Source organism: Vanessa tameamea, chromosome 13 (assembly GCF_037043105.1).
Source record: "Vanessa tameamea isolate UH-Manoa-2023 chromosome 13, ilVanTame1 primary haplotype, whole genome shotgun sequence".
NCBI lineage: Eukaryota > Metazoa > Arthropoda > Insecta > Lepidoptera > Nymphalidae > Vanessa > Vanessa tameamea.
In genome coordinates this window covers 10,196,217-10,221,978 of record NC_087321.1, presented here as the reverse complement: position 1 = coordinate 10,221,978, position 25,762 = coordinate 10,196,217, and the positions used below count along the sequence as shown (strand labels likewise).

Below are 25,762 nucleotides of genomic sequence, written 5' to 3'. Positions count from 1 at the left end.
ATTTCTAACGAGAATCTAATACATATACGGAAATGTGAAATTAGTTTCGATAATACTCGTGTAGTATATAACATTTGGTTTATGAGGTCTGCATTAACGATGAAGCGAATATTTGTTGCATGATGTGTGGCAGAGATGCGACGTCCATGCACACGTGTGCGTGTCCCACGGGCAGCCGGCGCAAGAGTCTGCAACAACATAGTTTGGTTATATCCTTACGTGCATTAAAGTCTACTAGTCTAGTCTTACTAGTAAAGGCGAAAGTTTATATGTACCTACAGAATATACTTTAATGAAACTTTACAATAATATAGCACATACATCAAACTAACATATAGGCTAGAATATATAAATATACTGTGTAAATAATAGCTGACGTTCAACCCTAAACTAGAGCGAAAACTATTTTATAGAATCAAACTAAACACAGGTATGACTAAGTTATGTATACTCTCAAAATATATACAATATATTCATACAAACATACACAGACTATGTCCGTTCTAAAATTGTATGTACTGTTATATTTTAAATATAAATATGAAAGTCCTTTATAACACAGATCAAGACAAGGAAATGAAAAGGATCTATAATATTAAGTATGGCTACTATAGTATTTAATTATTATCAATTAGGTTTAAATAATTTATTTCTCATAAAAACATAAAGTTCACTTACAATGGGATACAATCAATATTCTATAGAAGGACGTGACAATATTTATACCTCTTGAACGCTTAATGTAAACATTTGTAAACAACGCTTCATTAAAACTTTGATCAAATTGTATATACGTATTCTTTTAATTTTGATTTTAGAAAATTCATGATGTCCGCACCTTTAATATGATTAGGTAAATTATTATACAGCTGGACTCCCTCAAACAGTATGGTTTTTTTATCCGACTTTGTACGTACACCAGTTAGCCTCAATTTATCCTTATTTCTTAAATTGTGTTTAGTTATTTTTTTATCAATTTTGATGTTAGAGTGTATTGAATTTTTGATGATGTTATAATTCAATTTTTATTTAGTATCATACTTACTTCTTTTTAGCTTAGATTATTTTTATTTCTAAATAAAGTAACGCAATACAAAATAACTAAAACAAACGAGTCAATTTTTTTATCCAAGTAAAGGCTACGCTTAATACACGCGAAATTTTACACTATTAAACCAGCGCGCGTGTACTGTGTGGCCGAGATGTGGCCACAATTTTGATTTTGAATTCTCAGCTTTAACAGTCTAAGAATATAAATAATCAAAGCTTTTGATAAATTAATACCAAATAAAATTTGATTTCGGGTTTCCGCTTTTATATTTCTAACATTGATAGAGCCATTCATTTGACATTTGAAGTTATTAACACTTGGTAAACATTGAAAAACTTACGTAGCGGCTTCATCGCCGAGACTTCCGATAAATATAACGTGGGCCTGTACTCTTGGATCTGATGTTAAAATTGCACCTAAATCTTCTGGTCGGATGCCATATCTGCAAAAGATAAAACCGGAGATAAGATCGATATGATACTATAATATTTTTGGGTGTTCTCGTACTACTTGAATCGGTTGCAACTCTTTGGAACTGAGTTCTGCGCGGTCCGCGGCTAGTTCTATATTTTCTATGCTCCGTATTTTCTAGGTATCCGATTAACAATTAGTGAGATAACATTTCAAAAAGTAAATTAACTCCTTTTTGGCCAGTTTTAATCCCAAAGGATTGAATTAAAAACATTTTTTTAAACTATTGAATGAAAATACCTTTGTTTTCTTTACTACAACTAAAATGTTATATGTTTAATACAATACATCCGGTTTTGATTTCTTCTAACGATTTTAAGTTTCGATTCTACAACAATTTCAAAACTATAGACACTAAAAAACATCAATTTACATTAACGGCCTGTAAATTTCCCACTGCGGGGCTAAGGCCTTCACGCTGCTCCAATGCGGGTCGGTGGAATACACATGTGGCAGAATTTCGTTGAAATTAGTCACATGCTGGTTTCCTCACGATGTTTTCTTCACCGACGAGCACGAGATGAATTATAAACACAAATTAAGCACATGAAAATTCAGTGGTGCTTGCCTGGGTTTGAACCCGCAATCATCGGTTAAGATGCACGCGTTCTAACCACTGGGCCACCTCGGCTCAGCAACAACCGTCAAAGAGCGCACCTGCGCAGGTTGGCGTCGGACAGCACGAGCAGCACGGCCTCGTCCGCGTCCTCGGCCGCCAGCGCGCCCAGCGCGTGCTGCGCCGCGCGCAGCGTGTTGTCGCCCGACCAGCAGAACTGCGCGTGCGCGTGCATCGTGCGGATTATCTGCCGGACGAAGACTCATCAATATTCACTAAAATAGTATTTCATTTGTATTTAAATTTTAATTTCAGTTACGTCCTAATAAGTTATCTTCTTAAAGCAATTCAGGTTTTTCAATTCAATTTACTTTTTTTTCTTCTCAAAAGCATTTGATGAGGTGAACCTTGTTTTGCTTTGTTATAAACTTATAGCTTGCTGGAATACATTGTTGCTTACTCCATTGGGTCGAACGATATCTAAATAGAAGAACGCATTTGGCTGCTACTAAAAGGTGCACTTCTTTATCGGTAATAGTTACAGCAGGAGTGCCACAGGGATCGAACCCTAGCCCCTTATTCTTCTCGTACGTGTTTTCCTGGAGTGTGATCAATCTCTTTTGTTGTTGAGTAAAATACATTATTTTCAAAATATTATTTTAGAACAGAAAAACCAGGAGGAGGAAAATCCGTATCCGTAGTGTGAAAATTGTCATTTAAAAGTCGTTATCATGAATATTTTTGTAGAATTTTATAACTCACTTGTAACCGTTCCTTCTCATTCTCCGGAGGCCTGTCCACCTTGACCAATTCCAAGGCGTATTCCTCTCCTGAATGAGCATACATGTCGTATCTTATTCTTGATTCGTAACCCTTCAGAGCTTCCGTCATTAAGACTACAGCTTCCATAGAACGTTCGAGACGACCGTCGTATGAATTAAACCTGTAAGACGTTAATATCTTAATTAATCACCAATTTACGTCATAAAGCAAAAAAATCTGATTCATAATTATTGAGTAAATTAGCCATCTGTTGTTAAATGGTAAACTCCATTTATAGTCATTGATGATTTTAGAAATATAAACCATTTATTACCGTCAATGCGTAGCCAGGAGCAGTATATAAAGTGTTACGTCCCTCGAGTCCGAAATTGCACTGGCTACCTCACCCTTCAAACCACAATACATCAACACACAAAATTGCTGTGTGATAATAGAAATACGAAAAGGTTTTCCACTTCGAAAAATGGTATGCTCTAATAATCATTGAGATTCTATATTTAGACAGAACAATAAAAATCAAAACAAATGTATTATTGATGCTCCTGCAATACTGACCTATACATGCTGCCGGATACGTCCACAACTAGTCTCAGACGTTTGGGCTTGTCTGGCGGAGCTCCCGGAGGAGGGTCCTGTTCAGTCCTCCGTCTGTAGATAGATCTTTCACCAGTTATACCTAAATCAAAATTATTCTTAATACGTTGCATTAAGTTCCGGGATAGAATATGCTAAAAAACTGAAACTTTCTACATGCAATGGATGACATTTTTTTTGGTCAAAAGTACCTTTAAATACAGACATAGGATCTATATGATATATACATATTTTTGTGTCAATATACATATATTTCTGTGCCAAATACTTGGTCTCGATGCTATTCTTGCCTGTGCCTATTTTTCAATAAAGAAAATTCTATAAAATCCTGACTACTGTTATGTATAAAAAATGTTATAGCTACATATGTATGTCTGCCAACAATATAAAGCCGGTCGTTATGTATATTCAATAAAATAAATAAACCCTTAACAACCGATACCGAATCCGATATTCGTACTTTGTTAATCAAAAGTTACCTTCAATTATTTTTCCATCATCTAATTCACCGCTGGTCTGATGTCTGCTCCATTGTCGTTCCTTTTTTTTAGCTTGTAATTCAGCTAAAACTCCTCGAAGAGCTCCAATCTAAAGATTTTATACGATTTTGCAACATTTCCTAAAGGTTTAAAAATATAATTCTTAATCAACGCTATTTATTTATACATATTGCTATATTTTCGTAAAGCAAGAGCGCAAAATGAAGGAAAGACCAAATGAAACCAAATATGTACGTGTAACCGGAGTTTTTTTAATATTCTATCGCATCGTAAATGTTGCGACTGACTTAAATACACTTGTTAAAAGTAGACGTTTCGTTATTTCGAAATAAACAAATAACCGAGAAAATATATATAACAAAATACGTCATGGGGTTGTTAAACAATATATTTGGCATATTTAGAGGCTAGTCGCCCGCCTGTTTGGCTAACCCTCAATGTTTTTGGTAGCAAAGTTTAATACTATAAAATGGTTGAGACTCTTACTTAAGTTCGATTGAGGGATTCGCTTGAGAAACAATTCCTTAGCATGATAACGTACGTCACCCGCGATTTGAGTTGAAATTGGAGATGGGATAGAGGTCTTATCTCCTCTACCAGAACTATTAACTACCCTGATTTCAAAACGTGTAATTACATAATACAATTACAAAATATTGTAAATAATCTAACCTGAGGCTGAACAGCTCTTAAGAATTGGCCGTACAACTTCGCGTCATATTCACTCATCTTAATCTCTTTCAATCTTTCCTCGAAAGCCTTCCTGTTCATCTCCCGCGCCGCCTTCTTAACGTGCTCTGGAATATCATCTTTCTCTGCATCTGATAGCTGAAAATCGAAGGATTACATAATAATTATTAATATTAATACATATTCAATAGCCCTATTCAAAGTTCAAAGCTTTTTACTAGTAACAATAATTAGACGAACTCTAACCATCAAACCCCAAGTTACAGCGAAACAATAACTGAAAAGTGTACACACCTGATGGACATCATGCCCTTTATCCAGTCGGTACGGTCCCCCCTTTCCCCCGAGCCCCGCTGTGTCCCTGCCCCCCGTTCCACCAGCCCACGTGTTACCACCTACATGAGGCTGGTTATCAGGGTCTTCTTTACCATGCTTGGGAGATGACACGTCTTTGCTAAGAACAAATATTGCAAATGAGAGTTAATTTTTAAGTTGTTGAAAAAGGGAATATGATAAAGTATCCGAAATAAAAACGATAAGACCAAGTTTTAGCTCCATCATGTCCCACTGCTGAGCAAAAGCCTCTTCTCTTGAGAACATGGTTTGGAGCTTATTCCACCACGCTGCTCGAATAATATTTGGACTAATGCACATTTTCTTAAAATGTTATCCAAAACAGCCGAGCAAGAAATGACCTAACAAATTAGGCACATGAAAATTCAGTGGCGCTGGCCCGAATTCGATCCTGCCATGTGCGGTTACGGTGTATTCATCAAGTGCGTTAATATAAAATACTTACCCACTGGTTCTCTCAATAGTCATTTGTATCTTTTGCAAGGCTTCCTTTGATCTCCCCTCTAGCACTCCCTCAGTGGGTAGCCCACTAGCGTGTAATACTTCTAATAAAGTATCGGCCATATCTTTGCTGTAACGATCGAAATCGAACACGTTGCCGATCGCTGTTGCTAAGTCCTCTTCTGGATATTTCTGGAACGACGACGACATCAAAGGTCAGAAAAGAGGTGATCACACATCACTAACGAGGCGGTAGCTTATAATATAATTGAGTTTAAGTGGAGAATTTGTTGTTATATGTATGCACCGCACGTAACACGAACGCAACGAAAATATTTTTTTATATTCATAGTCATTCAATTCTATATGTTATATTTATTTTTTATTATTATATTCTAGTCTTTACAGTCAAAACCACTCGAAACGGTAATACAAGTGGTGTACGTGCTCGGATTATACCGGATCCGTGTCGCAGACGTGGGCAAATGTGGGCAGACCCTTACGATGACATTGTTACTGTTAACATATTAAGAATCTGACAGACAAACTTTTGACATCAACACTAAGTTCATATAAATAAGTGGAAAGAAATTATTTTACCTGCAAATGTTTAACGATGTTCACAAGCTCTCGTGTGGAGTAGGGATAAGTTAATTGACCTTGGTCGGCCATATTCCTTAGTACTGCGAAAGCTTCGACCAATTTCTTCATTACTTCTTGTGGTACATCAGGACCATAGGAGCGGAGTAACTCTAGCTCTGAATCTATTGAAGGATTGTCCACTGCATGGCAGGAGAAAAGGTCACCTGTAATAAAACAATAAGTCCTCAAAATTCGTTATTGAAAGAAAACCTAACTATTTAAAAAAAAATTTATACTTTTAAGTTTCTAAGAAAATAATACTTTTTATGTATAAGAGCTGAATCCTGAGTTACTTTAGTTTTAGATTAATACACGAATGATGTTCAATTTATGTACATGTTTTGAATAGTACAAAAAAATATTTATAATAATAAAGACTAACCCAGCGAAGCGAAGAAGTCGTTCCCTAAGAAAGGAAATCCTGGTCTATTGGCTAGCACGATCATCCTGAAATCTTCATGCACCGGTATAAAACTGGACACATCCCCTCCAGAACTTTCCATCATATCCTTAGGCACGATACGTCTTCCATCACTGAGGATCATCTCTCCGCTTTCCACCAACGTTTTCAGTATACAAGTAACATGAGTGGGGGCCTTATCTGCTTCATCCACAACTAAAACGTGGCCGTATTTAACAGCCTTGACTAATGGTGAATCTTCGTAAATGACAACACCATCTCGCACAGTTGGCTGAACAGTTAAGGATTGGACGGTCGTGTCTCTGTGTAACTGTATATATTCTCTCGGACGGTTTAATAATTGAAGAAGTCTATCCGCTATTTTGTTCTTTCCAACGCCCTGGTTACCGACTAAGAGTAAATGGTTTCCCAGTAGGAAATCTTGCAGGAGCCATTCCAGAAGAGCAATATGTTGAGGTACGTCATAGAATAGAATATCAGGAACTTTGGTTAAGGCATCAGTTTTAAATATTTCCGTGCTTGTTTTGCCAATAGTTAGCACTCCATTTTGAACAGAACATCCAACTTTTTTAGGATCTCGTCCAAAAATACCAAATTTCGTTGGTGGTTGGATTCCAATCTTCTGACTGGCTCCATCAAGCGCTCGTCTAGCTAAGTTCGGAAGGAATTTTGCCAAAAACGTTCTTTGTACGGTTTCATAAGCTGAATCAGCAGGATATTTAGACATTCGACTTGCTATCCTCAGGAGCTGTCTCGTAGATAAGGACGATGAGAGATTCTTTAGAGTACTGTCTTCCGATAGTCTTAGTTGATCGGCTAAGTCTATTATAGAATGTAATGGACTAGAGATGTCTCCATACTGTTAAACGATATGACATCGATTACTTTATACAGAAATAGAAGATAAACAAGCGTGGCGTTCATATTTGTTGACTATTAAATAGGATATATCATATAAAATTATTTCTATGTAACTGATATAACTTTATATTTCAAATGAAAGAAAAGATTACCTATCGAGTTTCTTGCCGGTTCTTCTCGGTAGAATCTACATTCCGAACCGGTGGTAGGTCTACATTTAACACAAATTTGTAAAGTGACGATACAAAAGTGCTTGTGTATTATGTATTTAAACTTACCAACGAATTAATAATGAATATCTCCTCGTTTTTACTTAAATTCCTCATCTCGTGGAATATGAACAAACTGAGTATTTCAGGAGACAGCCAGTGTTGCCCTCGACTAGTGACAGGAGGTTCAGCTAGTGCTATTAGTCTGCGAAAAACGAATTAGATATAGAAAACATGATTTGGGCACATTTTACAAATGTTTCTCCACGATTTCTCTTAAACGCGAGTGAATTGCTAAGACAAAAATATTTTATTTCTTAGTTATAAGTTTATCTTATCAAATACTGATCTGATTATGATTTTTACCTGAATGAAGGATGAATTCTCTTAACGCCGCTTTCTTCCAATTCTCTTTGAGACAGTCCAGAAGACAGCAGATCATCGTATCTATCGTGGCGAAGGAGTCTGGTGCCATCGTGGAGTTGAATCTCTCTGTCGTGGACTAACCTGTTACGTTCAAACGATTTCTTGAAATAACACCTCTTGTAATTTAAGTAATTTCTAATATTCGCATAAAACAGATTTAATACAGGTAATTTTAAATAACCCCAATGATTATAATAGTTTCAAGCCTAACATTTTCTTTTCTTAACCAGTGACTGTTTTCACTTTGACTAATAATACGGAAATAAAATACTTCTTTACTCAATAAAATTGTTTTTTTTTTTTTGTTAATTATATATTGAATCAATATATAATAGGACTATTCTGTAAGACGAAACTCGAAACTCACCGCTTAACAGGAGCGTGAAATGTCAGAATGTGATAAGCGACGCTGACTATAAAACTTATATTTTTTTTTAAGAAATATATATCAAAATGGCGCTTCACTTTAAGTCGGTTATTGTCGACGCCAGGAGCATTTTTAGTTATCGATGCCGTAAAATGGAATTTTGCAGGTTGAAGGAACTGATAGAAATATTTTTTAACTACAAATGGGACCCGTGGCACTAAACACAATTATTATGTTAAACTGTCTGTAATGTTAACAAACATTTGCGTGTCTGTTAAAATTTAAATAATCTATAATACGGTTAAACTTCATGAAAATCAAGTAATTATAAAGTTTGTAAATTCGTATCTACAGCAATCACGCGAAAGCTACAATAATATTATCAGTCTGATAATTTGCGAAGTTTCCTCATAACAATAATTTATTTAAAAAAAAATCTAATTCATTATTTTGTTTAAAAACTCAATCAACAACAACAACAAAAGTTAAAACACCACTAATATTTAAAATAACTTAAAACTTGTTTTAGATCCGAAATGTTATAAGTCGATAATTACTTATTTATAAACTAATATAATTTATACCATTTTTCAATGAAATAAGCAGTAGCAGTATAAATAAACTTTAGATTTACGTATTCCTTCCTATATTTATAGACATACGTATTTATACGATTTACTTATAGTTCCGTTGCATGCACTACAAACAAACCTTGCAATATATCTAAATTAATTCATTAAAACTCAATTCCAAACCGGTGCTTATTGACTTCAATCTCAAAAAAGACAATTCAAAAGTAGTTTTATTAGTCTAGACTTTGAATGAATATTAGCTCGAATCAAATCACCTGTGCAAAACAGCTAAAGTACTGGCATGTATTCGATGTAATCCATCTAATACTGCCAAATGTCCTTTTAGAGCTGCTTCAACTAAGGCGGAGTTTCGCCAAACAGTATCCCCGTTGTCCAAGGTTGTACGCTGCTGAATTAGATCTCTAGCTGTCATATCCTGATACAGGACTATAGGTTCTATTGTATAACCTAATAAGGACGCCATTTGAGACACAAGAAGACTTTTACCACATCCTTTGGGACCTTTAAGAGAAAATGAAAGAAAGTTACTTTGACAATAATAATAGCCTAAATTGTAGTGAAATAATTGATATATGGTTGAAAGTCATTTTAAATTTTTATTTCTAATGAATACATCTAAGAATAAAAACAATGCAATTTTGACACAATATCATCAATTGTAATACACAGATTTTACTCGGTGTTAGAGCTATGTGCAAGCACTCCAAGGGTAAGTACCACCCAATCACCATCTATTTTACCGCCAATCAGCAATATTTAATATTGTTGTGTTCTGTTTTAAAGAATGAGTGAGTGTAATGGCAAGCACAAGGGATATGACAACTTAGTTCCTCAGGTTTAAGGCGTATCGGAGATTTCAAGCCTAACATTTTCCTTTCTAAGGTATGGCTTTTTAAGGTATGGAACAAATTTATTGCGACGACAATGTCTATGGGCGGTGGTGACCATTTACCATCAGATGGTCCATTTGCTCGTCCACCTAACTATTTTACAAATAATAATAATAATATAATCAATGATCCTCTAAAGTTCTGCGACCTTTTCTCTTGTATCCTCACCTGCAACAGTATAAATAGTAACTTTAACACTTACCAATAATACAGAAATCTCCAACACTATGGCTTAGAAGTATCTCATTCAGCAACTGAGTCTGGTATTCAGTATTAACAAATCCTTTCTTCTCCGTCTTACTCTTTCTATCACCGAGGGCAACCCCAAATTGTGAGGTTTGACCATTAATTTCCATATCTATAATGTCCTGGTTTTCTTTAAAGTCTACCTTTTTTAGAGATATATTCCAATCTGGTTTGGTGTCTATATTGAGGTTATGTAAAACGGCCTGCACGTTCTTCACGTGGTCTTTTGAAAGGAATGTGTTGTATGGATATAAAAAGTACAAGAGTTTGTGCACGGGTATATTTGGGTTCCTTTCCTGAAAACAAAATTTGGTTTGAATAAGGAAGTACATTGACTTAGGAGTCGAGATGGCGTTTTAAATCCAGGCAAACACGACTGTGTTTCATGGAATTAATTTGTGCGACTGTCTCGGTTGAATGTCGCGGTTGGTATTCTACAATATGTAAATACGCCTACCCGCACTGTTGCAACGCAACTTTAAGAGGAAAGGAGTCCTTAATAAATCCTAATCCCAAGGATTGGATTTATGCCCGAGTTACCTTACATAGATTTCTATAGAGCTCTATAAAAAATAAGTAATCAAACTGTCATCATAAGAACGATTAAGGGTTCATAAAATACACTCGCAAATATTTTACGGTGCGTGCGTGTTGACACGTCCTTGAAATCTATTACCGATGCGCGTTTCACGCGATCTCCTCGTCTCCCAACTTTGTTTCAAGGTCAATGTTAAATTTACTTAATTTCAATAGAATATTATAAGGCAAGAATATTTTCATGATAAAACTTCATTGTCTTGTATTGTGGTTTCGAGAATAGACAAAATTAAAAGAAATATTATTTTTTCTTAATGTATTTTTAATCTTTTTAACTCGAGAATTGTGCTGTTAGTCAGTCAAAGTCAAAAATCTTTATTCAATATAGAAGTGTTTACACTGGCTTATTGATAGTCAAAAACCTACCACCGGTTCGGAATTTAACACCTCGGACCTGAGAAGAACCGGCGAAAGAAACTCAGCGGGATATTTTTTTTTCCATTTTGCATGTACAATAATAATTATATTTTAGTTATTTGAAACAGCCTGGAGACGACCATTTCATACCCAAGGTGTGCAGTCAACTAAAAAATCATTAGTGTTGTAAATATCCTTTAACACACAAACGCTCTTTAACGATTCTTTTGAATTTCTATAATTGAATAATTTTGAACGTTTTCTGGGATCCTGTTGTAAAAACGTATACATTGCCCCAAAACAGAGTTACTAACCCTGTGTAATCACCCGATTATATATCCAAGTACCCACTTGGAGTAACAAGTTTATTCTTGTTCCTAGTGATAATATAATGTACGTCACAATTTCTGGGAAAATCATTAACTTTTTGCGTACATACATAACATTATCAAAAACAAATTGAGAAGCGACAGTAATTATTTTAATTTCTTTAAATTTACCTCTTAACGAATCTTTTGGGCCCAGGTTATAAATTGCACGAATAGCCCTCTTCTGCAGTACAAAAATGGTATTAATGTCAGCTGCATTATCCCAGAGTAGGATGCCATACGACATTATACTGTGGAAATAATACACAAGGCGAGCCATATCCACATCAGTCAAAAGTCTAATTTTTTTTACCGCATAGGCTGCAGAGCTGAGTCTATTCGCCAAATTATTTATATGGGAGCCCCATTGGCAGGTCATTTATATAAACAAGGAAGAGAAATGGTCCAAGAATTGATCCTTGAGGAACCCCCACAGTAACTGGAGACCCTGGAGATCTCTTTTCATTTACATCAACCCTCTGAATCCGATTGCTCAGATACGAAATCAGAAGACTGTGTGCAGTGTCCCTAATTCCATAATGACGTAGCTTCCTGACCAAAGTTTCGTGTTGCACACAATCAAAGGCCTCAGATAAATCACAAAATATCCCTAAGGCATCCTGTGGCTCCTCCCAGGCCTTGTAAATATTTTTAACGAGCTCAACACCAGCGTCAGTTGTCGAGCGACCCCTTGTAAATTCAAATTGTTTCTTGTGTAGCAACTTGTTATTGTTAAAATGTACTAGCATTTGATTTAGTAATAACTTTTCAAAGATCTTGCTAAGAATTGGTAGTACAGAGATGGGCCTATAGTTGTTGGGGTCTGATGTACTACCTGACTTAAATATTGGTAATACTCTACTATGTTTCATGAGGTCAGGAAACACGCCACTAAGGACACATTTATTAAATATAGTGACAAGGTAGGGTGCGATTACATCAATTATTGAATTGACTACCTTAACAGAGATCCCCCACAGATCGGCCGTTTTCTTAATATCTAGTGATCTGAAGGAACTTATTACATCATTTACACTTACTGTATTAAATTTAAAACTAATATTACATTATTCCACATTGTTTTTTAATAATGATTCAGCAACGGTAGGAGAGGAATTTAATGAGTTAGTAGTCGAAAATGGAATGACAGCAAAAAATTTTTCAAAAACAGTTGCAACATCCCGATCTGAGGAAAATAAATTGTTATCAATAGATAAGCTAAAGTCGGAGATGTTATTTTTGACTCATCCAGTTTCGTAATTAATAATTTTCCATGTCATTTTAATTTTATCAGGTGTTACATTATTAGTAGACGATGACTCACCTTGATCAAGACAACATGATCTTATGGCTCCAATAATTGAAGTTTATATAGAAAGAAAACTAATAACTAAAAAGAATCTTACCAAAATTAGTGCAGCAGCATACAAGCTATCCACTGGGAAGTCTGGTAGACTTATTTGCTGCAATTCAGGGCTGATAAGTGCATAGGCGGCAGACAACAATTGTTCTAGCTTGGCCGTATCCACACGGGGTGCTTCTTCTTTCAAGGCGTTTAGATGTTCCTGAAATTGAATATTTCATATGTTTAAAAACTTGAAACGAAGTTGCTTTCGCTATATATTATGTTTTAAACTTAGAACATTAGAGTGCGTTTACAAGAAATATGTAATACTTTTATACTAGTAGTTAATACGTTTCGAGCCAGTGGTATTTCGTTTAAAGAAACGATGGAGAACCGATGGATGGATAGTGTGAAAGACGATATGGTTAGAAAGAATGTTACTTGTGAGATGACGTCCGACAGGGAAGTATGGAAGGAGAAGACATGCTGCGCCGACCCCAAGTAAAATAGGGATAAGGGCAGGAGGATGATGATGATTATCATTTATCTTATGTTAACATCTGTGTATACAAGAAATACATCTAAATAGGAATTCAACCTAGGCAATTATTTCATTTTGTAGTATATAATTGTAAAAGACGTTAGAGTTCCGTTTCATGACAATTAATTGCTCAAATGTAAACTGCATGTGTCTAAATAATTTAATTAAAAACAAAATAACTGTTACAATTGAAAAAAAAAACAAAAGCGCTTCGTGTTGCGTTCTCCGATGATAATGATAAAACGAATACCATAAATCTAAGTATATCATTCTGGTGTAAAACAAACAACACGACTGTCGCAATGTTCGCGAAGTTGGAAGATTTACAAACCAGCCGAAGTAACACACGCGAACGCCACAAATCGTCTCGATATATTTACCTTTTTATGTTTTTACCTAAACAGTTTGTTCACAGATTATTTAAGTACTTACAAATATGAGCGAACTGAGACCGCGAGAAGCTTATATTACTGAATTTTAAGATCTCTTAATGTACAGAGCACTAAGCGTTAAGTAATCTTTATCGGTACAAATAAATTAAAGTGCATTCATAGAACGATATTCATTCCTTATCACGTTAGTAATTTAAATTTAAGGCGGGTATAACTGCGAACTACAACTACTTATAAATTATAATAATATTATATACGGAACCTTCGCCTAAACTACACTACATAATCTGGTATAAGATTTATGTATACATAAAATAATTTATATTAGATTAGTAGAATTTTTTTCCGTTAGACATTACAAATGTTTAAAAAAAAAAAAGGTAACATATCCTTATTAATTCGTGTAGATTGCAATTGAAAAGTTTGGAATTAAAAAATTCAACCAGCATAGCTCTGATTACAAATTCCCGTACAGTAACAAGAATAATCACGCCTTCATGTCTACGCCCATTTAAGTCCTCGCCGCTACACGGAAACTATTTGCCGCAATTACCGAGGAAAATTAATTCTATCAACTCGTATATAACTGTAACTTAATCTGTTTTAGTTGGATAATGACAGCCTTATGTTACTTGTAATCCTTTAAACTACTATAGAAAAACTTTACCAATTACCAATTCACTTGGCTTTGTGCAAAACTGGGTAGGTACCACCTACCATATCGCCAAGTCACATATTCTATCGACAGACAGGTATACAATGGTAAGATGGTAATATAATTTTGTCTAGTAGTTACACTGGCTCACTCATCCTTCTATCCGGGACAGAAAAACAACAAGTTCTGCAGCTTGGCGGTAACCAAGATAATATAATGTTAATAAGTCAAGTGAAATATGAAGTGAGTTCTTGCAGATTAAGGCTGCATTTGAATTATCCTAAATAAATAGATACTGCGACGTTTTTGATAGTACATTATAATTTATAATATTTATCTTACATTCCTTTACTATAAACTAAGTTGAAATGGTAAAGATCGTAGCAATTGAATTAAAAAAAAAAAAAAGAATATATATTGACATTTCGCATCTCGCATTTCGCATATTACTTGACATTTACGATGGGGTTCTGCGATGAGTTCCGCGATTATTCTTATAGAATAGCTGTACAGATTTAAAACCATAATTTGTTAATTATTTAAATATAGATTTCGTTCTAGAACCAACCAATGTATACAAAATTCACTAATCGCAAAGCCTGATATTATTTGAAAAAAGAATGCTATTTGTTTTATGAGCATATTACGTGTCGTATTTAGATAAGTTAGGTCACGTAAGTTGTTTATGGGTCTAGCAATCTCACAAACAGAACCTATACAAGTCGCAATGACATGTGATAGCGATCTCATTTGAATACGGTCTAGTTTTACTTTAACTAACTCCTTATACCTAGACAATGTTTATCTACTTGTTTTACTTCACATATTGGATTTGCCAATTGCTTGCTTTTGTTTTATATTCACTTGGTGGTAGGGCTTTGTGCATGCCCGTCTGGGTAGGTAGAATATCTGATGAGTTGGTACTCATCAGATATTCTATCGCCAAACAGCAGTACTCAGTATTGTTGTGTTCCGGTTTGAAGGGTGAGTAAGCCAGTGTAACTACAGGCACAAGGGACATAACATCTTAGTTCCCAAGGTTGGTGGCGCATTGGTGATGTAAGGAATGGTTAATATTTCTTACAGCGCCATTGTCTATGGGCGGTGGTGACCACTTACCATCAGGTGGCCCATTTGCTCGTCCGCCTATCGAAAACATAAAACCAAGAACACGTGAATCTTAATCGAAGTTTTTGAATTTTAACTTGGCCAAGTACAAATGAATTTTCATATGCTTAATTTGTATTTAAAATTGATTTCGAGTCAACGGTAAAGGAATCATAATGAAGGATCTAAATGAATCCTGCATGTTTCGGTAAAAAAATCTGTCTTCCAGTGGGAAGTCCACAGACTGTTACTTTTTTTCTGTTTTATGAGAAATATATGTATATATGGACATTAGTCCCATGTATCATTAAACATGTTGCTAAATGAGTTAGATTTGAGGTTTTAAACTTAATTTTACAACTGCGAAAGTAACTCTGTCTGTATATTGTCTTTCACTTCGAAACTACTGAGCTGAATCGAATTGATGAAATTTGATACGAAGCAAACTTGAACTCTAAGCAAAGACAAAGACTACTTTTTATGACTAATACCTGACAACCTACCCCTGAAACGCGAGCGAAGATGCGATCGACAACTAGTATAAAAAATAAAACTGTCTCTAACTCTTCGCTGATTATTTCTTAGTAGAAGCGTAGCAGGTTATATAAAGTAAATAAAATTTATGATAAACTTTATAGCTTTAGAAAGACTGGCGAAAAAGTGAGCCTTCTGATGGCGAGCTGTCCAGCATTACCGTAGGTTACTGACTCTTCAAGCTCAAACACATAAATACTTTGTATCGGTCTTTGGAGGCAGAATATATTGCTGTGTGGGACCTACCCAGACGAATCTGCACAAAACCATGCACTAATGTACATTACAAGCCATTGTATTTACAGTTACGTAGTCACTGGGCGGTATTCTCATCAGTTGCTCATCAGGGGGCTCATTTGAGAGTCGGCCTATCTATTTACATAAAAAAAACTTATTTGCAACACTTTAACCCCTACTTTTAACCTGTGAGGGGTGAACTAAAAAATGGCTGTTTGTCCTCGGGCTTCGAGCTTGTTCTGGACTAAATTTCATCAAAATTGGTTCCATGGTTTAACCGTGAAAACGTAACAAACAGACAGACAGACAGAAATAAAATAAATGTTTTGGTAACTCGCAAATAGCCATATCAATTACAATGAAGCAGTTATTTGCATTTTTTTAATAAATGCCTGAAACTTAAGTCAGGAATACTAAATATATATAAAAAAAATCGCATTAAATATACGATTAGATAGAACGAACATAGTTTCCCCGAACATAACTTCGCATCAGCACATAGATCGCATCAGCCTATCAGAAGATCACCATTAGGGACTTCGAACATTCCCAAACTACTAATTTTGGCGCATAAAACTTAATGTTTCGTGCAAACTAACAGTTTCGCTGTTCCGATATTACACGAAAATCATTGAATTTATAATGTCTCTTGTCGATATTATCGCGTGATTCCCGATCGCACGAATATCAATAATAGGGACCGCGAGTCATTATAACTTGGCCCTTAAAATGAGCCTAGCCTTTGACAGGTAACTAATATTTATTTATGTTATAAGTTATGATCTGTACGGTAAAGTTTGTGTTTAAATTTTTCATTTTCTGTTCATTCATTCTTTCGTTCCTTTCATTATTGAGCTGAAATTATGAACACACTTTTTAATCTGGTATAATAAATCAATTGTGCATAATTATATTCGTTTTAGTAGAGATAAAAAAATAGCTTATTCATAAAAAGTACTGTTTTTAAAATCAACTTATATAATTCATCGTAATTTGATGCACAAGTTTAATAATTACAAATATCATTTTTATCCTGTTTTTTTGGTGATTCTTAGCAACGAAGCAAAATATCAGTCCCAATCTTTCCTTAATAGTATTTCCTCTACCAACACCGGTATCCTTTAAATATACACCGAAACGACGCGTCCCTTATCAACTCTCAACTCCTGTCTCCTGGCAGCATTACGGACAAATTCCAATAGGAAATGGTGTATATCGGTTTGGAGAATTTAATTTCCTCATTAGAAATCCAAATATATTGAGTGGAACATGTCCAGAACGCAGCCTAAGAGCAATAACAAATTGGTGACGCGTCAGCCCTAAGTCGCAAAACCAGGGGATACGAGGAGAATAATTATTTTTAAAACATGCAATTCATCCTTAACTCTATTCCAAAATTACAAAATCAGAAATGGAAAATAATACTTATAATTGTCCTCCTTTTGGATAAAGAAATATTCAAATACAGCACATTGCATGATGTATTTCCACAACAGCGAGTCCCAGATATAGGGTCACTTTACCGCATGAAATATATAAGTTGTACTGGGAAAGATTAGCAGCAACACGAATTGCATAGCACGGCTACCTTGCTTCCTTTATAATTAAATTAATTACGGTTAACACTATTCAAATATTTACATTTAGTACCTTTATAATAAAATATGGGAGACAGTTCAGATATGTAGACTCCACGTTTTTAGAAAATACGGAATACTTAAATTAATTAATCACATCAATCAAATATACAAAGTAGTCTTTTACGAGCACTTTTGAATCGTCATACCGAAAAGGACCGGCAAGAAACTCGGTAGTTAATCTTTTATAAAATTTAAAATACAAAGTTATATAAATATAATACAATTATTGATATATAATATATTCTGCCTGAAATTCTATAACTTCTTATCATCTATGTATATATTCTTCTGTTGAACAATATTCCTTGTTTATAAAAAATAGCAGTAACTTGTAATAGACTCTTCAAGATCATAGTCGTCAACTACAGTGATAGACTCTAGTCTATACTAGTGGTATAGACTAGACTTTATCCTTAATTACATAATTTATTCTATTCGTATAATTATATGATTCCTACGGTCAAATAGATCTCTCCCTCTAAAACAGTCGAATCTTATCTCCACTAACGGAGCGACGATCGATTTTTTTTTTTTTTTCGTCAATCTGGCCTAACTGCATATCTTCTTTTAAATATATCTCTACATATTATAAATATAATTAGTGTTTATTAAAAAATCATATCAATTCAAAAGAATAAAAAATTTAAAATAATTAATTTAAATATAGAATAAACTACGATAATATAAGTTTTTCAGCATTTTTCAGCGATGACGTTTTATTTAAATTGCATCAAAAAAAGAATAACACGAAGCTAAAATGAGGTTAAAGTTAAATAAAATAAAGATTTGTTCATAACATAATAAATAACTAAGCAGGACTTCATAGGTTCCGTATTAAGTTCTAGCTGGAATATGTCCACTTAACGTCAATTAAATTTTATTAATCGTTGTTTTGATGAAAAAAGCCGATATAATGCTAAATAACAGGTCAATATTAACCGATGATGAAGGGTTCAGATTCAAGACAAGCAAGACCCGTTGAGTTTTCAGGTGCTTAATTAACGAAACCTGCATGTGTCACCCCTTTGAAAGAACATGGAGTTGAACAAGTCATATGTACAAAAACTCACACTGAAACAGCGTGATTAAATCAGCAACGGCCAAGCAGTGATGCATTTACGAAGACGTTTATTTAATTTTACTTAATTTTAATTGATGATGATGATGTCTTCGAAATACAAAACAAACTTCCTACTTTTTTTATTTGGTTCAACAACAAATAAATACATTTATACACATCTATGACGGTTTTAAATTTATAAACTACTAAATTCGAAAATCCGTGCTACATACTTCGGTAAGACTTTCGGTACGGTACGGCGTTATCACCACGGTCGTCGTTTTGGAAAATGTATCACTGTGAACAGAGCTTTATAGCAAAGTTCGAGACAAAACTCGTGAACGTAACGTCGGGTCTTCCAGTCACTCGCATCGCGGAAGTTCGTTGCGACGTCATTTACATTTCAATAAATCGAAGTGATTTGTTTGTGTAATTTTAGAATATTAGAGAATAGTATCAACATAAAACATATGAATTGATAATGAATTTGAAGCTGTTGATATTATTGGAATTAATATATTTATTCCAAATATTAGTGATTTCTTGTATTTGAGACAATTTGCATACTTTATACATTTTTAGTTTAAAAAATACTGGCAATATTTTACATGAATAATATTTTAAGCAAATGATAACGTATGTACGTACGTTGTTGGATTGGTAAGTATATAAAATTATATATTTTGTGATATTCAAAAAGTGACTTGACAATATTTCAATTGACAGTTTTTGTTTCTTTTTGGTTTTAGTTCTTTGTTTTTCTTTGTCCAATGTACACTTAAAAAATAATAGACGATTTAATTTGGTTTTCCTATAAATATTAAAAAAACTGCATCTAAGGCAAAACGCCCGAAAGGTCTGTAAATTGTTGTAGATTATTTTTAGCCAAGATAATTATTATTAAGTATATTATTTTAAAATTACTAAAATTTTGATTAAATTATGAATCATGTATATCGGCCATTATTTTCGTAACATTTATTTACACTATTTTATTCAGGGGTGAACTAATTTTATAGAAATATGTCATACATAGGTTTTTTATCTCTAGCTGTATTCTTCTTCATAAGCTTCATTACAACATTAAATAATATAATATGTAAAATATTATGTAAATATATAAAATAAATAAAATGCCTAAATCACGAAAAAAGATCCGCTTAATCACATTGCTACGTCCAATAGGACATGTTCAAATTGTAACTTGATTCGTTTTTTAAATTATTTTTTTCTTCTGTTTGTCAATTTTAATCACTTTTTTCCTCTGTTTATTAATTTTAATCAAATCTTGAATGTAAATTTTAAACAAGTTTGACATAACCGATTTGACAACAGTTCTTCAGACGCTTTTAATACTGGTGCTACACAATAGTCGTTTAAGCATGTTTTTTTTAATTTTTGCATATTAAACAGTATAGTTTTACAAAAAAACGATGGGAAATGAAACGTAACTCTAATAAGGTGCCAAATTTTTGAACATTCATTCAGTAAAACTTCCCCTATACGTTGCATCTAATTACGTCACGTCACGCATGACTCACATTAATCAATTCAAGACGCAAGGGAATTGAAAGGACTTGCTATAATAGGTCATTTAACACGTTTCAATTAAACGACTTTTATCAAAGGTTTAAAAAAAAATCAATTAATTAAAGCCTTTTTACCAGAAAATTTACTGCTCAATAATTCTTGATGTAACTTGGATAAAATGAAAAAAAATATTTCACCAAATACTTATCACAACTAAATAAACAAATAGGGGACAGTGCAGTAATTTAAGGGGGTACCTAATACACAATAGTTAAAGAAACAAAACCAAGTCACAAAATGATGTAACGAATAATGATTAATAAATAAAGAGTTTATAATTACAAAAAATCCGACATTATTTATTTCAGGAGGGAAAAAATAAGTTTCTTACAACGTATATACATTTTTTTATGAATCTGTCTGCTTTAAAATTTAATATTTCTTATTTACCAATAATTCATAGGTCTGAGACAAAAATATTTGATTTTATTTTTATATATCAACAAATATTCGTGATAACAGGATATTAATCTTTGTGCTTTCTTTTAGCACGTCAAGCGTTTAATCATTGAGGAAAATAACAATCAATTATGAAGGGAAAACAAACATTTGCACCGATTAAAGTATATCGCGTGTCTAGAAGGTTTAAATTTTAACCAGCGGGTGGTGTAATATGCCAGCTCTCTGGCAGTCGTCTCAGCGCCCTATGTACATTAGAACTGTATGGGTCGACGGTTTCCGACACGCGATACTAACCCACGACGATCCCCACTTCTTGAAACTTGTCGCTAAACGTCGAAGACCGCATTCATCCGCTAGTTGTGCGAAATCTACGTTGAGCAGAAACATAAGCTCACTCAGCCACCACGACGACTTGAGGGGCTGTCTTAGAAAATTAAACTTCGTTATAAGAAATGAGAAGTACGAGAGACGAGTTAACGAAGAACCAGAAATAGAAAAATTAAATTTATCCGATGTTGAGAATTGCGAAGAAGATTTCATTATCAAGGCGTCTCCTCAACCATTGTGCGACATTAACAACTTCCGTCTAAACTTGGACACTGATAATAACATGAGGGCTGTTAAGAGCAATCGAACTGTGCGAACCGAAGTCAAAGAAAACACAGAACTATCAGATAGGGTTCTGCAATGGCTGGATCTAGCCGGAAAAGTGAACCTCTTAACAATAGACAACGTGGAAAGGATGGCGCAGCCGAGGCACAGCTGGCCCGAAATCCAAAAGCGCAATTTGACAAAATCGAAAACCGCAACGGATTTAAGAGCAAAAGAAGTTAAACAGATTGTCGATGCGAAAACGAATGGGAATATCGATCGGCAGGAATTTTACATGCCAACATCGGCGAACACGATCGAGAACTACGCGCGACAGTCACGAAACGCGAAAAGCACGCCACGACATGACACGAAGATTAAGGAAAACAAAAAGGTCAAAGACATGAGGGCGAGTGTCATGGAGACGCGTCTCAAAATGGCCAACGAGAGGAGTGCTGTCGAAAAACAATACGCTGAAATGGTCAGCAAGAAACTTATACCAGACGTAGGGAAGGTAAAGAAGCAAGTGCATATATTTATGCCTGAAGCGCTGAACAAAAAGTTCAACTCGAACCCATCTAGTGTCACCGAGAGTATATTGTCACAGAAATCATAATAACATTACTTTAACTTCATACATTATATTGTAATTTTATTGAATATACGTCTTTAAGCGCGTTGGGAGTACAATTTAATGGAACGAAAATTATGTTAAAACATGACAAGATGAAGCTTTTCGCGAAAGAAAGATAAATATGTAGGTACTTATACCATATTCAGTATATGGTATAAGTATATGGTAAATGTTAACTTTAAAATTCGTTATAAAAATATATATAAAGTGCCCTAATCCTATTCAATTATTTTTTTTATTATTTCCTATAGGCACTATGATAACGCATATGTGTCAATTTTAACAAAAAAAAGATACTCTTGCTTTATAAACATTACATTCTATGGAAATTTCGAATCTATTTTACAGCAAATTAAAAAAATACCTCCTAACGCATTGTCCCACAAGCAGGCAAAGGACGTTCCTCTTAAGGAAAAGGTTTCGACCTTATTCTTCCACGTTGCTCGAAATATTTCGTGCTTTTCTAGATTTAAAACCTTCGGCTAAGATTAATATTTTATATATACTAATATTATGAATGTGAAAGTAAATCTGTCTGTCTATCTGTCTGGTGCTCTTTCACGACCAAACATTTTGTATGTGCTTCATAGCTTGAACTCCAAGGAAATATATTAAATATAATATAATTAAATATAATACAATATTTATGCCTAAAACCTGACGACCATCACTTAAAACGCGGGCCGCGGAGACAATGAATAAACGAAGATTTATTTAATTATAAAAATAAATTGTAAATTATTGGAAAATAAAACACCAAGTTCAACGTTATGGATATTGAAAAGTATTACTTTTTGCTTTGTTTACTGAAGATTTGTTATTGTTTTATTAATTCATGTGTTCGCAATGATGTTTCAATTTATTCCTTTTTATACTAGAGACACCCGGCTTCGCACGGATGGAATATATAAATGAAGAAAATGATAGGTTAAGATAAATTATATTTATACCCTGTAGCACTCAGGATTATAATTTAGCTTTTAAAAAAGTTAGTTCTTATATAACTTTTCTAACTGTCTAATTTAATTTATGTATTGGTAAGTTTGGCATAGTATATCTATTATAATAAAATTAAAGTACACAAAAATATGAAAGCTAAGCTAATGACAAATATTAAATTGTCATAAGTATTCCTGTTATTTGTTCCTACCAATTTGTTTGTCTATATTTAATACAAATTATAAATTGAGACAATGATTAAAATCTTGTTTATAATACAGTATAATGTTTTTTTTTATTCTTACCCCAAATCCAACAGCAGCGACATCTCTCGCCTGAAACCGCGAACGCAACGGCGGATCTAGTGGTTGTCCGGTGTACTTTGGAACTGGCAATCCTAGCGCTATAACGCGAAAATTTTCATCTACGCGCACTAAGCGCCACTTTGAAACCTCTTCTGCACCATGTTCCTGTCAAAATAATTGAAAATATTTAATATAAACAGTTAAACAGAAAAAAAAACACAATAAGAATTTAATTATTACGTATGTGACTAAAATTCTAATTCAAATTTAATTAGACGAACTTTCCGTTGCTAGAAGCGTTTACAACTTTGAAACTTTGAGCTGCAACGAAGAATTTCTTGACAGAAAAACCCAATAACATTTTATTGGCCCGCCCTGAGGACCCAGAACCTCTAGATCTGCCTTATGAGCTATGCACTAGATTATTACATACAATTTTGAAGTCATTAAGTTTATACTTCAATAATTTATAAGCATAGGTCAATTAAACTTACTTGTAACAATTTATCATATCTTGAAGCTGGTATTAAAAATCGTCCATCTTCTAAATGCATTTCTCTATTTTCGAGAAGGTTATTTAACACTGGCAATACATTCCGTTCTGCTTTTTCGATACCCTCTATTACAAGGACACGACCTTTAATTGCCGCGCGTACTGCACTCTATAAAAAAATGGTAAAAAATATATCCTGCTCAAAATGGACAAAACTTGTATTTGAAACAAAACATTTATAGTTTTTAATTAATGTTGTTGCAAAGCTGTGTTTGTTTTATTTTATTTTTTATTTTATGTAAAGTCAAATAACTTATAAATATTCAAGTAAATAAACATATGAAATAAAGAATTAATGAACTTTATATAATAAAAAACCTCCAGCAACAAATAAAAGCCATATATACCTGATCAAAATATGTAGCTGTAGAACTTTGTATCTCTCGTCGCTGCTTAAGGTCTGCTTCCGTTGTATCCCTTGATAAAGCGACATATTCTAATTCTCTTTGAGTCAACTCTAAATACTGCAATGCCACTTTTCTCCTATAATATAATATAATAATATTATTTTCGTAATATATATCATATAGTATGTCATGATCATATATTAAAATTGATGCTTTTTAACTTTTTAGTATTGTAAATACTTTTTATAGATTGAATGTATTCATATTAAATATTATCACTAATTTAAGTTTTATATAATATAGGTAAAAAATGAATTGATTCTATCAAACTTGTGTTACTTTAAATATAAATAATAAATCCGTAAGCTACAATCTTTATTTCAATGTACTTCACTGACTATTTAAGTGACGTCTGTATGACTGCATTTGGGATTAAACTCACCGACTAGGTCCAGGTCTTCCTAATAAAAACATATCCTGTCCTAAAATATCCTTTTGCATCATCCATCTTAAATTGCGTAGAGTACTTTGTGATAATGACTTTAGTTCTAAATCTTCAGTTATAACTACAACAAACATAAATATTAAGAGAGTACAGGTACACATTTAATTTTCGTACTGATTGATTGATTCTCCTAATTGATTTATGATGATTTTTATAATTTATTTTTAAAGTATAATTCAAAAGGATAAATAGAAATGTTATGAGTCTTACAGGTTATAAATATTGTAAACATTAAAAACTTACGATATTTTCGAGGCACGTATTGAAGCTTTTGTGGTTTCGTAATTTCTTTACTTACATTTCCTATCGTAATTTTACCTTCAGACGAATAGGCTCGGACAGAGTTAGAGGATAATATCGTTTTACGACCATTCAAAATACGAATCAAAACATCGATTCGTTTTACAATTACCGCTGGATTATACATTTTAACTTTATTAAACAAAAAACAATGTTAATATAAAATACTTCAACGGGCTTAAATCATTTCATTTCATTATCTTAAATTATAAGTTAATACAAAAAACTATAATTATTGCGGATAATCCGCAAGTTCAAAGTCTAATCAACGCAGTTTAAGCATTATTGTAAATGTCAAAATGACGCAATACAGCTGATTACATTATGACTACGTTCAAGCTTCTAATTTCTTAACCATTTAAGGTCATACCTTTTTATGGTATTAAATGGATGTCATAAAAGTGCAATAAATGAACATTATTTAATCTACTAAAACGACGCGCACGGTTTACTTTATGTTATTGATTACTAAGACCCCTTTCTTACCTATAAAATAAACCAAGCGCAGCTCACCAACTTTATCATATTATCTGTAGATTTTTCCATATTATCTGTAAAATCAACGTACAAATCAATGTTTTATAAAATTATGTATTACCAATAATAGTACCATAATAATAAAGTAAAAATTCTTTAAGGGTCGGGAGTTAGAGGAAATATGAAAAACC

At 33.6% G+C, this 25,762-nt stretch overlaps 2 protein-coding genes across 2 annotated transcripts; one reads left to right on the top strand and one right to left on the bottom strand.

The window, feature by feature from the left end:
* Nucleotides 1-25,374, bottom strand: LOC113393739 (von Willebrand factor A domain-containing protein 8). Its single transcript, XM_026630764.2, has 21 exons — nt 25,038-25,374; nt 24,732-24,855; nt 24,290-24,425; nt 23,884-24,051; nt 23,390-23,554; nt 12,824-12,982; nt 10,052-10,391; nt 9,214-9,460; nt 7,940-8,080; nt 7,643-7,778; nt 6,465-7,362; nt 6,041-6,246; nt 5,445-5,632; nt 4,940-5,099; nt 4,628-4,783; nt 3,935-4,043; nt 3,417-3,537; nt 2,841-3,021; nt 2,180-2,325; nt 1,392-1,493; nt 1-188 (listed from the first exon to the last, which is right to left on the bottom strand). The coding sequence occupies exons 1-21, from the start codon at nt 25,219-25,221 to the stop codon at nt 80-82; spliced, it is 4,176 nt and encodes a 1,391-aa protein (XP_026486549.2). The 5' UTR covers nt 25,222-25,374; the 3' UTR covers nt 1-79.
* LOC113393740 (uncharacterized) lies at nt 21,004-22,226 on the top strand. Its single transcript, XM_026630765.2, has one exon. It carries the CDS (start codon nt 21,132-21,134, stop codon nt 22,125-22,127), a length of 996 nt encoding a protein of 331 aa, XP_026486550.1. The 5' UTR covers nt 21,004-21,131; the 3' UTR covers nt 22,128-22,226.
* Nucleotides 25,375-25,762: the final 388 nt, after the last annotated feature.

Excerpts from the sequence above, each read along its gene's own strand:
- LOC113393740 (XM_026630765.2), top strand. The coding sequence starts at position 21,132 with ATGCCAGCTCTCTGGCAGTCGTCTCAGCGCCCTATGTACATTAGAACT.
- LOC113393739 (XM_026630764.2), bottom strand. The coding sequence starts at position 25,221 with ATGTATAATCCAGCGGTAATTGTAAAACGAATCGATGTTTTGATTCGT. Across the intron at positions 24,052-24,289 it reads CAGCTACATATTTTGATCAG|AGTGCAGTACGCGCGGCAAT; the intron begins GTATATATGGCT and ends ATTTTTTTATAG. Across the intron at positions 5,100-5,444 it reads ACTATTGAGAGAACCAGTGG|CAAAGACGTGTCATCTCCCA; the intron begins GTAAGTATTTTA and ends ATTTGTTCTTAG.